This window comes from Siniperca chuatsi, linkage group LG12, assembly GCF_020085105.1.
Source record: "Siniperca chuatsi isolate FFG_IHB_CAS linkage group LG12, ASM2008510v1, whole genome shotgun sequence".
Classification (NCBI taxonomy): domain Eukaryota; kingdom Metazoa; phylum Chordata; class Actinopteri; order Centrarchiformes; family Sinipercidae; genus Siniperca; species Siniperca chuatsi.
In genome coordinates, this window is record NC_058053.1 from 8,228,602 (window position 1) to 8,243,462 (window position 14,861).

Genomic DNA, 14,861 nt, shown 5'->3' on the forward strand with positions numbered 1-14,861 from the left:
TAGTCTGAGCACACAGACAGAGATACGCTTCTGATGTCTCGGGAGTAGTATTTCTAAGAGGCAGACAATATGCTAATTAAATTACAACAGTAAAGTCACAATATGGCAATATCTCATGGTCCAATATTTTATGTAGAAAGGTGGTTACTTATGATTTCATCTCTAATAATATGCAACATTAAATTGATGGCAAGGAGAAAGGTGGGTGGGAGGAATTTAAAGATTCATTCGTTCACACTGAACTTATTGACTCTAGATGGCAGTAAATTCAACACTTGGAAAAACCCATGGTAATCAGCCAGGGGCATAAAAATGGAAGCTTCATGGGTTTTATGTTATTTGGTTTATTTGGGTCTCCCCCACAGTGCAAACTGCAGTCACGATTAACGTAGTTCTAGTTGTGCCTTTACACTTTGCATCGTGGAGGAGGCTATAATGTCCAGCCAGCCAGTGGCCTTCTTTAAGCAGTGTAGTCCATTGCTTTTAAACAAGTAGCAGGTCAAACATGCAAATTCAAAAGCCTCTTCTGGGAATGTAAAAATTTAATGCATTAAAGCCTGATGAGTAAATAAATGGTGAGTAATTAATGTTTTTAATATATGCATTGTTTATCCATGGACTCTTCGAGAAGATCTCACCTCAACATCAAATACACGTAAATAAACTTGACAAAAGCAAGAGCTTAACAGTTTTATTATTCTCTTGACCAACTTTCAAAGGACTTCTGGGCACAGAATTTTTCCTCCTTTCAGACCACCTCTAAAGGGAAGTTATTGTTGGCTTCACAAGCTGAATTTGACTGGCCCCTTGTGTCTGTGCTACAGTATCTAGCAACACAAGTACATCAAATTCCAGTGGGAGTGCCAGCTATGCCAATTTGGATTCAGGGGCAAAGAGTACTAAAACTCTACAGTCACCTTGAACATTTGATGAAGGAAACATAAGATATTTAAAATGATACAACTAAGAAATTGCATATGGATTCTGACTAGTTTAAAATTTTAAACAAAAATCAATACCAGACAGTATAAGCTGTGATTAAGCAAGTTTGACTTTCAGTAAAAACACTACACTACCAGTCACCTTATGGTGACGATTCATGGACGTTTCTGGCTGAGGTTTGGTAACCTGTGTGCTTGAACTGAAGCAACTTTACAAAACTGCTAAACTGGCATCAAAAATCATAGATAGCAATCGGCCGTACCTGGAAGAGAGCTGTGCTACAAAGTTGCAGGAAACAGCACATTATCAGAGACAACACTTGTCCAGGCCACCGTTTATCTTGACTGCTCCCGTCAGGTAAGGACCATCTCAGCATCAGCACCACTTTTCAAAGACAGCTTTTATCCTTTTATCCTTATGACTGTTTAACTTTTTCTATTCCGTCATGGCTATTTTAAATTTTTTTTTTTTTTACTCGTGCTTTGTCATTTCTTAGTTTTTTAATTTTTGGATTTTGTTTTAGTTGTAATACTGTACGTGTGTTAGCATGGTGTGTATTCTGTGTATACAGTATATTGTTCAGAGAACAGCTAGGGCACAAGTTGTTCCTTGTGTGAAAATGTACAGAAGTCATTTCAATGCACATGACAATTAATAAATTCCTTCCTTCCTTTTTAAACATTACAGTATGTTATGTTATGTTTAAGAAATAATGTCACTAAAACTGTGATAAAGGAACTGAGAGTGAATTTAAATAAGGATACCAGCACCAGCATCAATAACATCCCGTTACTGCAGTGAGTGGTTAATTACAGTGACAAAGCTGCCACTCAGCAGGGGTTTTGGTATCAAAATGTTATCTAGAGCCATACACCTTTTCAAGACTTTAAGACTTCAGTTGTGGCTAGTCCATGTCCACTGTCTCCCCCCTTATTAGATATGGGTGATTTCACTGAGATCAATACAGGAGGCATCACACCATTATGCAGGGTTGCAGACATGAACAACCAAAGCAGGAGCCAGCATCTTTTTGTAAAGTGAATTCCATACCTGCAGTACATCTTTTTCTTTATTGCCAGCAGCACTACAGTCTGCTGCAGCTGATAAGATTTTTGACAAGATGTGAAATCCCCAAAGGAGAAAAGATGTAACCTTCTAAATCATCTTCTGATAAGAAATACGTTATAAAAGGGTTATAAATTGCAAGTAATGTGTTTCTAATGTTTGATCATTCATTTATTAAGGTTTTATATATCAGTAAAAAGCCATCACTAAAGATAACTTGTCTGTTGTATATCCTCCTCCAGCTCACTCACTTTGTCTTTTATATTGTAGTGTCATCTAAAATCCATGGGATGTCACCAAAGACTACCCAATACCCAAAAGCAGAGTGAACCTCCCATTTGCCCCCACTGTGTGAGATGGTGCTGTATGTTAACCTTTCAGTAGAATATTTTAATATCATGGTCTGTCACAAAAGTGGAAGTCCCAGTTTACAACAAATCTAAGACGAATAAAGCAGATCTGATAAATGTTTGATATAATTTGGTACAAAATATTAAAAAAAGTTATTACATTACACAACTACTTATTTTGCTGTAGATCCTTTTGTACAACAAGGACCTTGTATCACCACAAGCCGCTCTTGCCCTGTTGTGCTGATTTGATGCAGATCCACATCACTGTTTGAATACTACAGGCTTTGCAGGAGATAGGATTGTTCGTCGTACAATTCCCTTGCACTCCCACTGAGGGTTGCATATCCACTGGGAGGATGGGACTCCTCCTTCCTTTCCCAGCCTGCAGAGTGGTGGGAACCGGGTACTGGGCAGCCCAAAATGGTATGCTATTTTTACCACTCTGTGCTCAATCTGAGGGCTGCTCCCTGGAGACCTGTTGCCGGCAGCTCTCCCCAAACCGCGGAATTTAACCCCTAGGACAGCTCTCTCCAGATGTGATGGAAAACATCTGGCCAGCTGCTTAACTACAAGGCCTGGCTGTCCAGCCTCAATGCTACTAACCCCCATAAGACTTAAAATCCCGGGCAGCCCCCTGTTGATACTGCTGATAAATAGCAACCAAGGATTCACAGGAATGTAAAATGTAATAATTTGATGCATTGATGGCTGATTTTAACCGTTGCCTGCACAGTGAGGAATACATGAAAAGACTGTTCAGAAGGCTTTGTACAAAAACAGCCCATAAAAATACCCTGAAACATTGTGCATCCTTCATTCAGTATTGATTTAGGGTTAGAAGTGTCATTCACGGTTAGGTGTAGATGACTCCCAGAAAAAGTAGCATTGCTGGAATAAATGAATATGACCAAAATAATAAAGTGTCACAGAATAACATTTAATTACTGACTTTTATTTAATTTAAAAAAGATTACTTGTAAATGTTACACTGAATTCTATTGAAACATGTCCATGTTCTGTCTCTCAGCACACAGGTTAACATTAGGCACACATGAATGCAGACATCATTTAGAAGTTCTAGCCATTGTTGAAATACGAAACAGGAGAGACAGAGCGCGCCGGTGGGGGTGGCACATTGAAACTGTGCAGTGCCAAGGAAGAGAATACATCAAAACTGGCATTCAGCTCAATCATTCGCGTGCAAGGGACAGCAACAATTGATTTCTCAAGTTCCTGTGTCATGCGTGACATTAAAAAAATACAATAACTTACAAGCCAAGTTACCCCAAATTGTAAAACATGACTAGACCAACTTTGGCTGTGTTATTCCCTCACAGTCACCAGAGAAACATATGGTTACCAGTACATCCAAATAAAGATTATTATAGTCGACATACCTGAAAACATAGCACTCCGTTGCTTCTTTGAAAATCAGATTTGGTCTGTGTGTAAATATGCGTGTATTAGAGGGTTGTAAAAGCTGAAACTGGTCGATTTCTTGAGATACATCAAGAATCTATGGCCATGTGCGCTTAATATTTAGTCTTTCCTCTTGAAAAATACACATTAGGTCAGAGTGGGTCAAGCACTACAATAACTCAAGCTGCAGTGGCAAGGACAGCTATTTCACAAACACAGCAATTAAAATTAGGATACTAAAGAAACCCTTTGTCCATGCCACGGCTACAGCCTCTAGAGCCTATGTACAGCCTATGGTACAGTGAGGGCAACTGCTATGGGTTCTCACTACTGTGTTATTGAAAAAGGGAATAATTGAGACAAAGCATTTTATTTATTGCACACAAAATAAAAGCTCAATATCACTTTTTCCACTTTGCACCAGAGAAAGCTTTGAATATAGTGAAGATGTTATGGAAGGTGTGGGTATCTTGGCTTCTTCTGGATGGAGAAGGTCTTTGAGTCATATATGACATTCTATGAGTTAATGATAGGAATTTAGTTTACTATAACTCTTTATTTCATCTACAAAGCTTGGAAAGGATTGCAAATTGTACTGTGCTTGTAGAGGAAATGGAAGTTGATCACATGTGCAGTGCTGTCAAAACTTACAAGAAATTGCCACAACAGGTTGACAAGCCCCCCTATTCAAAAAAGTTTGGCAATGTATTGTCAAAAATAGTAATAGAACAGGGTGCATCACCTACATGGTGTTTCTATGTTTGTATTTGTACACTGACACGTGACACGTCATGGGACCTGTTCAATGGCACATAGGAATTGTGGATACAAAAGTGATTTAACAATTATCTAGCAAATTACATTGACTTCTCAACTGCCCACTGTACTTTTTCCCCCCCAGAGGGGGAAAAAAAAATATATATATAGAAAATAATACAACATACAATCAAATTCATTTTCAGGTCATCCTCTTTTGGTTACACCGAGGTGAAAACAAGTGCAGTATTTAAGATCTTCAGAGAAACTTAATCTGACAGGCCAAGCCCAAAAGTTCCCAGTTCATCTAAAGTTCTAAGCCATCTGCGTAAAACCAGAGCTGCTTAAAACTGGATGAGTCAAGGCCAGTTGAGGCTGGAGCTTGTCACAAAGTTTTTTTCTCTGAAGACGACAGAACAATCATTATCAACATTACCACTGGTATACAGAAGTCTCTTGTGCTCAACCTAGATTTTTTCCCCCCATCCATCTTCAACTCTTGACCCCAGTTTTACAAAACACCAGTGAAACATTTGACCAAATTTATGTGGCATGCAACCCAGATAAGAGCTTTCTTTGCCAAAAAAAAAACTGGCACAACTGGTTACAGCTATAGTGGTGCCATAGTAAATCTGATAAGAAGAGACTGAAGGAAAAACAACAACACGCCAAATAACTGCACTACTGTCATTTTTGGGCTCAGGGTGGGCAGTGGGGGGATGGGTCCTTGAGACGAGAACTTTGGAGTGGGTGGTGGTTCAGCGTTTAATCGCCCCCAATCCGAGCACTCAGGAACAGCACTGGAGAGCTGGCGAAGGAGCTGCACTATGCTGATGTTGGCACAGACACCTCCAGCAGGCGGTTGTTCTTGCGCTTGCAGGACACGCTGTTGCCGTTCTTGGGGGCGCCCTCGATGAATTTCACGCATACTTTGTCCTGCTTGAACTGCACCAGGAACCTGTCACACAGAAACATTAGCCACATCATTAGACACCATCCAGGTCGGAGACAAATCCCATCCTTTGACCAGAATAACCCGATTTAACACCGCATGCTCGCTTACTCATCTGAGATGTCAATGTTGAGCTGCTCCATGTCTGCAGCCGTGGCTCCGATGCGGTGGATTTTTGTGATGATCTCAATCAGATGCTCACTGCTGAGTAAGAAGTCTCCTTTGATGGCGGAGGCCGACCCCTAAAGCAAAATAACACAATGAATTTCTTTTGTTCTATGTATTGCTACTGCTCAAATATCATGTACAACCTTCTTGCTTTGTCATTTTGTGTTGTATGTGTGGGTATAAGTTGTATGCGTGTGTGTGTTTTGTGTCAGCCAGGTGCCTGAAGCTGAGGTAACATGAAAAGTTTTGATTCTCATTGATATTCAATAAAAAAACAAAACCTTTGAAAGAAAGTTTTGAATCAGTACTTCCTGTGGTCAGATCTCTCCCACCAACATAATTTCATTCAGGCAAATAGGGTAAATCTACTTCACTTCTACTGTGTACAAAAAATCTGTCTAATGTAAGTTTTCAGTTTAGAGTCCATAGATATTTAATTGAGTGTCGTTAAGCATCTCAGCGGGCCTTAAAGAACTAGTTCGACATTTTGGGAAATCCTCTTATTTGCTTCACTGTCTTGCTGAGAGTTAGATGAGAAGATCGACTCATAACTGCACAAAAAATACACATCACAACAACTCTCTTCTCACAGCAGGTCTCCCTCACCTCTTTGAGTCTGAGAGCAAAGAAGCCGTCACTCTGTGTGCTGACTGACACACTAGTGAGGTCTGGCAGAGGAACGCTGGCCTTCACCTGGCCTGTCTTCTGGTCGGCGAGGACGACACTCTTCTTAGTCAGAAGAAAGATCCGAGCTGTGCCCTGCAAACCAGAGCAGAAATTGTTCACCATTCTCATGTTGTGCTACATGCACAGCAAATGCACAGACCAAAAGTGCATTTAGGAAAAAAAGGGGACAGGGTTAAGAGTACAACACAATACACCTGTCCACACATGTCTGCTATCTGCTGGAACAGAAATAATGCCAGTTGTTAAGATGTCAAAAAACATCAGATTGCCGCACATCTGGGTGAAATACCCATCAAAACAACTTAATCGTTTTGTGCTCCACTAGGCCTGTGTGGAAAAGTGGAGCAAAACTCTAAACAGCAGGTCACAATGTAATTACGGCTTATATTTTGGACTTGTCAACTCTTGCACAAGATAAATGGATTGTAAATGCTGTAGTGCGAGTGATCTTTCTTACCTTGCCGTTGGCCCTGTTAATCTTGTTGACCACATCAGCCAACAGAACCTTCTCATCCATGGCGCTGTTGAGTTTCTGATATTTGGGGTTCTTGCTGATCTCCAGGTAGTCTCCTTTGAAGGGCTGGCTCACGCTGAGACAAAACACAGAGTCAGAGACAAAGACATTCACAGTACATGCCACATAAGAGGTCTGAAGCTTTGTGTTTACAATTTACAAATTTACAAATTAAGAGATTCACTAATCTCTTCATTTATCAAACAGTGGGTCACTAGACATTACTTTTATATACCATGAAATAAAGAGCACTCTGCTCCAGTGAATTTCAGGTACCTGCTTGGATAGAGAGCCTTTTTATCCTTGAAGATCTCACTTGCCTCCAGCTTCTCCTCGTAAACTGCCTTCTTCTCCTCGGTGAACTGGCTCCTGTATTTCTTGCACTGAACACACACATAACAGAATAAATACATCAAATAAGGGCTGTTGTTGAGAAATATGAAATATTTTGTATTGCCTTTTTTCGATTGATTGTTACAGCCTGTGACTTGGATATAAAGATTTTGTTTGGTGTTGAGTTAAAAGCTTGCCTAAAGTCGATGACAATAATGCTTACTTCATTCTACTACATGCCTGTCTACAAGGTGTACATTAAACATTATTCACTATGACAATAAAATTCATGAAATGAGGCATGAATGAAGAAGACTTAAATATGGGTGAATGGGGCAGACAGGAGGAGAGGGGCTTTGGTTATTTGTGACCAACCCTCCAGAGATGGAAGATTCTCCGCAGCTCTGTGTGGACTCCACCCAGAAAGAGGTAAGGCCTGGCAGGCCAGTTCTTGTCTATGGGTGACATGGAGGGCATGGTGCTCTTCAGGCCCAGGAAGTATTTTTGCATCTGGACAAATGGACATAAATGAGAACTGTATGGGAATGCTGTTTAATGACAAATCTTTGATGAAAAACCAACAACAAAAAAATACCCTTTATTCTTTTGGTCATACCAAGGAGCATAATTCTTTCAGTTTTTACGCATTTATTCGAGTAAACATTGAAGCAAATATTGAAGTCCTACTTACAATTCTCTGGATGGTGAAGTCATAGATCTTCTTGCCAGCATTCGCCCGGAAGAATTTTCTGTACTCTCTGCGGACCTTTTACAGAAAAAAAGTAAACAATAAACAAACTGTCAATCACCTCTTGTCACTCATTAGTTTGATTTGAAGCAGGAAAGAAAAGGAATACACTCATAGGAGGATGACAATATACATAAACAGCACACTAGAATAACAGACATTTGGTTAGTCATAAACAATGAGCACTGGGAACAAAGTCAACTGCAAACTGCTGGAATTAATTAAAATTACAATGATTACTGAATTAATTACTGAGTCAGTGATGCTTATGACAAATGACCTTCATGCCGACCTTAATTGCACAAATTGAGTTGTGAACAGGTGCATTGTGAGGTGCAGGGTGGGTCAATTAACATTATGAAAAGATTAACACTGCAACAAATGACCAGTGTAATGACCGATATTCTTCTAAAACCAGACAGGCACACAACAACAATCACCAAAAACTAGGATACGCACACACACACACACACCTAGAGACAAAGCAATAACAAGCGAAACAAACACTGTTGGATACACAAAACTGCGCTGCTTTATATGTATATGGGGTTAATTGCACACAAGCAGAGGAAGTAGACAGAGGAATATGTTTAGAAGAGAGCAGATAAAGATAAAGAGAGACAGACTCTGCCATGTCAGCAAGGCTCTGTTGGTTTAAATCTTCAGCATTAAAAACCAAAGAGGAAAATAGCTGCTATGGAATTACAGGAGGAAGTGTTTTACCTTGTCACATCTTTGCTAACATTTTTCCTACCAAAGAAACTGTTCTGATGAAAACTGGTTTCATTGTTTCAAATGTAACTTTTCAATGCTTTGAGTGCCAAAAATGAAAGACTGTGATATCATTATTTCAAATAGGAAAAATCAGTTTGTGCTCTAGTAATCTTTGTAGAACTACTATGTTGTGGCGGTGTAGCTACATTGCATTGTTGATTGTGCATAAAACCAAATGTTTTGATGGTGGGAATTGCAACAAAAATTGATGTAATATATCAGCCAATAACCACGTGTAATCACTCATGTTTCAAATGTGCTTAACCACTGGGTTGTCGAAAGCTGCACACAGTTTAAAACAACGGCATTATGGATAAAGTGGGATCACAGCAACAGGCTAGAGACTGGCTTCCTGTAGAAGTGTGCATATAGTAGATGGTTGAGGAGGATGAAGAGGGTCAGGGGTGATGAGTAGGTGGCAGACTTGGTGATGGCTGCGCCGTGGGGCTGGAGGTACCTTGAGTCCCTGCCAGTAGGCCCAAATCACAGCGACAGCATGCTTACGTCTGGCCTCTTCCTTCAGTCTCCTCAGCTCCCTGCGAGCCTGTTCAGGGGGTGGGCGGGAAGAGACAGAGAGCAGGAACAAATGAAGCAAGAGAAGATGAGAGGAAGAAGATGGAGACACTGTTTTGCCTGAGGTCAGCAAACATCAAATACACACACACACACACACACACACACACACACACACACTGCACACCAGCCATATGTGACCATCGAGAGACTGTAAAAGTACAGCTCTACTGCTCCAGACTCCAGAAACAAACATGGCACTGTGGGTTGTTTTAACATTTATCAGGGGAACTTCTGTAACGGAAATGTAATGCATTTTAGTGGAACTTTGAGTGTAACAGGAGAAGAGCAAAAGTCACAACTCAGGCAGCAGAGGTCACCTCAATGGATCCAAACAGTTCCATCTAAAAAAAAGACAAACAGTACTGCGGTGCACAGAGAAAAGATGCATTAACTACACAAGAAGGAAGAAGTCATGCAGAGGGCAGGCAGCATGCACTGGTGAGGCATAGACCTTGGAGGAAGAAGCTGAAAACACACCCAAAACATGACCTATCGGTCCCTGGTGTGTGTGTGTGTGTTTGAGACTGTATCTTCCTGGGAATGGGAATGCCCGTGTAACCTTGAGTCACTAACTAGTACTTACATTAGCAAAATTACAATATCACCTGGCACACAGAGCTGTAAAGACAGGCTTCGGTGAAAAGGACCGTTTCGGTCGAATTAGTAAGACTCCTCTTTTCACTGCAGTATCCAATGGACGAGTGTGTATGTGAGAGGGTGTATGGCAAACTGCCTTACGTCATAAATTAATTGTTTAGAATGGGTTGAGCAGAATGATGGCTATGTTGAGGTTTTTTTGGGGGGTGGGTGGGATGGGAGGAGGGATGGGGCGGGGGTCGATGGAGGCGGCAAGTCACATAGTCACGGCAAGTCAAGTCACAGGCTTCCCAAATACCTTGGTGCCCTGCCAGCCGGCCCAAATGACCGATACGGCATGTTTATTCCTCGCCTCCTCCTTCAGCTGACGCAGCTCTCTCCGGGCCTGATGAAAAGCGGTGGCAGTTGCGGAGGAGGTTAATTTCAGAGACAATCAAAACTTAATTGTGCCAGGAGAGGTACTGAGTAGGTGTGAAAAAGCATTATGAGGAAACAATGACGAAAGACAACAAAAGATGTCAAGAGATAGGACAACGGGTGGTTAACGTGTGAGCAACTTTTAGTGGGTGCTCACGCTTTGTGACCTTGCATATGGCCATGCTTTAGAGGAAAGAAATAAAATATGACAACAGGAGAGTCTGGATTATTACTACATTATCTAGAGCTTCATAAAGATGCTAACCAATAAGAAGCCTTTACATTTGCTAAGAACAAAGTTTGCATACAACACAAAATAATCTTTAACAGCATCTCTTATGACTCAGAAGTGATAGTTATCAGCAGGCTGTGAGACCTTGAAATAAGATAGTGATTATTAACAAACAAGGATATCTCAATGATAACTATTAAGTAGAGGAAGCACGGATAAGATAATGGTATGTTATACATGCAGACAGTGAAAATCATCTGTGTGGTGGGCACCGTATGGCTGAACTAATTAGATTATAGAAGAAGAGGAGGGACAAATCTAAAAACACCACATTGGAAGGAAACCAAACCAAAGACACATATTTAAAACATGTGAGCCCCGTTAAAGGACCTGAGAATAGCTAATTTTCAGAGATAAGTTTGGTTTCATATGTGTAGAAATCTAGTTTGGGTTTGTAACAACATGACTAAAATAAAATAGTCAACCACAACCAAAACATATCAAGACAATCCTATAACAGCTACAAAACAGAAAACAGGACGAACAACAATAATGCACATTAATCAGGCCAGCGGGTAATGAAAGGATCGGGACTGAGGTTCACTCAGAGGGGCTGCTGCTCTATTAGGCAGTTTCATAGTGGGAATGGGACGGGACGGGACGTGGTGAACAGGGATGACAAGACAGCTTGGACAGAGACACACTACAGCTGGGTGGAAATACCTTGGTTCCCTGCCAGTATGCCCAAATTACTGTCACAGCATGTTTATTCCGCGCTTCTTGTTTTAGACGTCTCAGCTCCATCCGAGCCTGGTGGGACGTGGTGGGCGTTAGGTAAGACAGGTTGAGGATGTGAGAAGGAAAAGAATCAAGAAAGGAAAGTGAAAGAGGAGTGGGGGGGGGAGCAGTTGTGTGCAAAAGAAGCAGGAACAAAGAGAAACAGCAGCAATAATATCAAGGAAAGCTTTGTTAAAGAACAGGAATTGTGTAATACTGTTGGGCCATTAGGCAGAAACACTGTCAGATGAAAAGGTGTTTAAGGCAATACTGCTAAGTCTTCAAGAGCAGTTTTATTCCAACATGAATAAAAAGCCTGTATCAAACCCAAGCCGAACCTCCATTGAGATAAACACCTCACTCTCTGATATCCCTCTGCACTTTAATGCGTCAGTACCTGGGTGCCATGCCAGTAGGCTGCGATGGTGGTCACTGCCTCTTCACATCTCTTCTGATATTTCAGCTCTCTCAGGAGTTTGCGGGCCTGGGGGAAATATAACAAGCAAACATTTTAGTGTTTTTATGTCAGGATTTCTACATGACTTCCTGCTACTTTTGATTCTAAACAAAGTGAATTCACAGGAAGGTGCACACCTGCCATCCTCTGGTGTAGGACTGCACCACAGTGGTGGCGCTCTTGATCTTCTGGTATTTTTTTTGTTGCTGTGAGATGGAACAGGAAGAGATAGGAAATGAACAACACTTAACACTCAACACCAATTTGTTTATTTTGATTTGTGTACGATTTTGTGTGCATTTCCTCAGAGAGCCTCACCGCATATCGGCGGTACCATGCTGCCACCACTATCTGACTCTCTTTCAGCAGCAGGAACTGGCTGCGGCACTTCCAGCCACGGTAGATTTTCTGAATGAGTGTGGCCAGGTCTTGCAGGCATTGCCTCCTCCTCTCCTCCAAGAAGAAGAGCTGTGATGAAGAGTAGAGGATTAACTACATAAGACAACAAACACCCTTACTGATGTCCATTGTTACAGTTGGCAGGTATCAACATAATGTTTTCTTTTGGCAAGTACGGCATCTTTAACCTCTGCAAAAAGAGGGAAAATAAATTAAGGAAAATAAAGTAATAAAAGGAAAAAGGGTATAAAGAAAACTTCTCCCACTATGAGATCAATAGTGCTGAGTAAATACTGATTCAGCGATATCAAGTACAAAGTCCAATCTATCTGCAGGGGGAAAGAAAATAACCCTTCGTGCTTGGGCTTACAGCAAGACAATAAAATATGTCCTATGTTAATCAAATTATCTTCATCAGGGATGTGAGTACAACATTTTATTGTCTTGCTGTAAGCTGATGCAATTTGTTCATCTGCAGGCAGAGTATCTTTTGACATCAGTGCTTTGCCAACATGTAGTAAAACAGAATTTCTCAATGGTATATTTTTATGTAATATTATCCCACTGTTAATATAAGGTAAAGTTAGATAAGGTAACTTATTTATATATACAGTGGTGTGAAAAAGTGTTTGCCCCCTTCCTGATTTCTTTTTTTTGCATGTCACACTTAAATGTTTCAGATCATCAAACAAATTTAAATATTAGTCAAAGATAACACAAGTACACACAAAATGCAGTTTTTAAATGAAGGTAGTTATTATTAATCCAAACCTACATGGCCCTGTGTAAAATAGTGATTGCCCCCTAATAACTGGTTGGGCCACCCTTAGCAGCAACAACTGCAATCAAGCATTTGCGATAACTTGCAATGAGTCTTTTACAGCGCTTGTGTTATCTTTGACTAATATTTAAATTAGTTTGATGATCTGAAACATTTAAGTGTGACAATAAGGAAATGAGGAAGGGGGCAAACACTTTTTCACACCACTGTATAGATCATATTTCATTCACAGTGACAGCTCAAAGAGCTTTACAAATTATACAATAGAATAAATAACGTACGTAAGAGCTTGCATATTAACTCCAATTACTCAGCATTGTGTCAGCATTGTGAAGCAGAAGATGCGTCTTTTTCCATGTTTTCTGACAAGAACTTCTCCAAACCTTGATAACAATTGAACTAGAGGTGTGGCTGCAGTGGATTAACAGGCAAAAGAAATATAGTCTGGAAACATAGATTCAAATCCACCCAACTATATGTAGTGAATTCGCAGCTGCAGATATATAAGGGAGATAAGTTGATCAGACAGAAGAAGCAATTATAGGAGAAAACAAATTCTCCCAGTATGAGATCATGTTATTACAAGCTCTGTTTGCTGGGTGGGGAGAAAGTCCATTCAAACGCTGCAGGCTTGAGCAGTTGAAGAGCCTACAAGCGGCGAGTAAAGAAGCTCATTTCCCATGTTAGATGGGGTGGCTAAGTGAAACCATGTGTTTTCAGAGTGGTGGTTGCGTGCTAATTGCTGAAGTGGGGGCTCTAAGTGCAGCCCACCCTGCTTTACAAAAATCTTACTGTGAGAAAACAGGGCAGCTGAGCACACTGGATTCAAGCTTTAGACATTCAAACACAGCTCTGATCTACCGGAGTACACAGCAGATGTCAAAACTGGCTAGAAAACATATTTAAGGGATGCAGGGCTTCTTTATCTGCTTGTCTACCGTTCTTGGGTTCCTGATGAAGATCTTGGAGCGCCCATAGGAGAACTCGTCTGTTGGGACCTGGAGGTCGGCCATCAGCACCTCCACTCCTTCCCTATAGAAAGCCAGAAGGGTCTGATGGGTCATCCAAAGCATTCTTGACACATCAAGTGACCATAAACCACATAAGAGCAACTGTATAGACACAAGAGAGAACGGCAGTGAGGATGCAGAGTTTGAGAAACAGAGAGAAAAGAATGATTAAAAGGAGAATGAAACAAATCTAGAGAAACATGTGGAGGGAGGAAATAAGGAAACCACACAAAGCACTGAGGGGTGGCTGAACAACAAGATACCGATGTGTGGTAGAGCAGATAGAAATCAGTGCTTTTACCAGCACAGAGGATGAAACATGTGAGTCTGGCTGATATGGAACAGAGGGGACAGATAAGAAGGAAATGTCTCAACATGTTGTGATTCAGAGAAGGAACAGTTCATTTCTGCTGAACAGTGAGCAACTGGTATGTGACAAGACTGCTGCTAGTTTCTGAGAGGCCATTAAGAGGAGTTTCACATGGAGTGTGCAAATAGCTGAAACTGTGTTTGTGTGTGCTGTATGTAATAATTATGTTGGATAACAGTCACAAGGCACAGATAACAAAATAGCCTTTCCCTAAAAGTGCCACGTTTATATGTATCTTGTTTTTTATCTTTAAAGATATATGTCAGCATGTTGGTTTAATTGCTCAGCTGATTTACCCCCACCACCACCACCACCACCACCGGACCTTTGTTTATCCAGGGAAAGTCATCTGAGCCCTTTTCCAGCAATGCTTCACATTCACACAGCTCCACACAATCACACCTGGGAGCTGACCACCCCGACTACAGTCTATTAGTGCTGGTCACAGTCACTCCACTGGGAGTAGTCTGAGGTTCAGTGCCTCAGTTAAAGACACCTGTGAGCGTTTCTCAGTTTCCACACTCCATACATATA

The 14,861-nt window shown here is 41.0% G+C and overlaps 1 protein-coding gene across 12 annotated transcripts in view; it reads right to left on the reverse strand.

The window, feature by feature from the left end:
* Window positions 1-3,291: 3,291 nt before the first annotated feature.
* The window catches only part of myo1b (myosin IB), a 60,813-nt gene continuing 49,243 nt past the window's right edge, over window positions 3,292-14,861 (reverse strand). For 2 of the 12 annotated variants that reach the window (XM_044215617.1, XM_044215608.1), the window contains 14 exons: window positions 13,886-13,979; window positions 12,086-12,235; window positions 11,905-11,973; window positions 11,708-11,794; window positions 11,257-11,343; window positions 10,183-10,269; window positions 9,169-9,255; window positions 7,881-7,955; window positions 7,565-7,699; window positions 7,133-7,239; window positions 6,800-6,932; window positions 6,262-6,414; window positions 5,599-5,729; window positions 3,292-5,493 (listed from right to left, as the gene is read on the reverse strand). In XM_044215617.1, the coding sequence (XP_044071552.1) occupies window positions 5,361-5,493; window positions 5,599-5,729; window positions 6,262-6,414; window positions 6,800-6,932; window positions 7,133-7,239; window positions 7,565-7,699; window positions 7,881-7,955; window positions 9,169-9,255; window positions 10,183-10,269; window positions 11,257-11,343; window positions 11,708-11,794; window positions 11,905-11,973; window positions 12,086-12,235; window positions 13,886-13,979 (1,528 nt within the window). In that variant the 3' untranslated portion in view covers window positions 3,292-5,360. The remainder of the gene's footprint in view (window positions 5,494-5,598; window positions 5,730-6,261; window positions 6,415-6,799; window positions 6,933-7,132; window positions 7,240-7,564; window positions 7,700-7,880; window positions 7,956-9,168; window positions 9,256-10,182; window positions 10,270-11,256; window positions 11,344-11,707; window positions 11,795-11,904; window positions 11,974-12,085; window positions 12,236-13,885; window positions 13,980-14,861) is intronic. The other 10 variants (XM_044215618.1, XM_044215611.1, XM_044215619.1 and 7 more) reach the window with 7 other exon arrangements.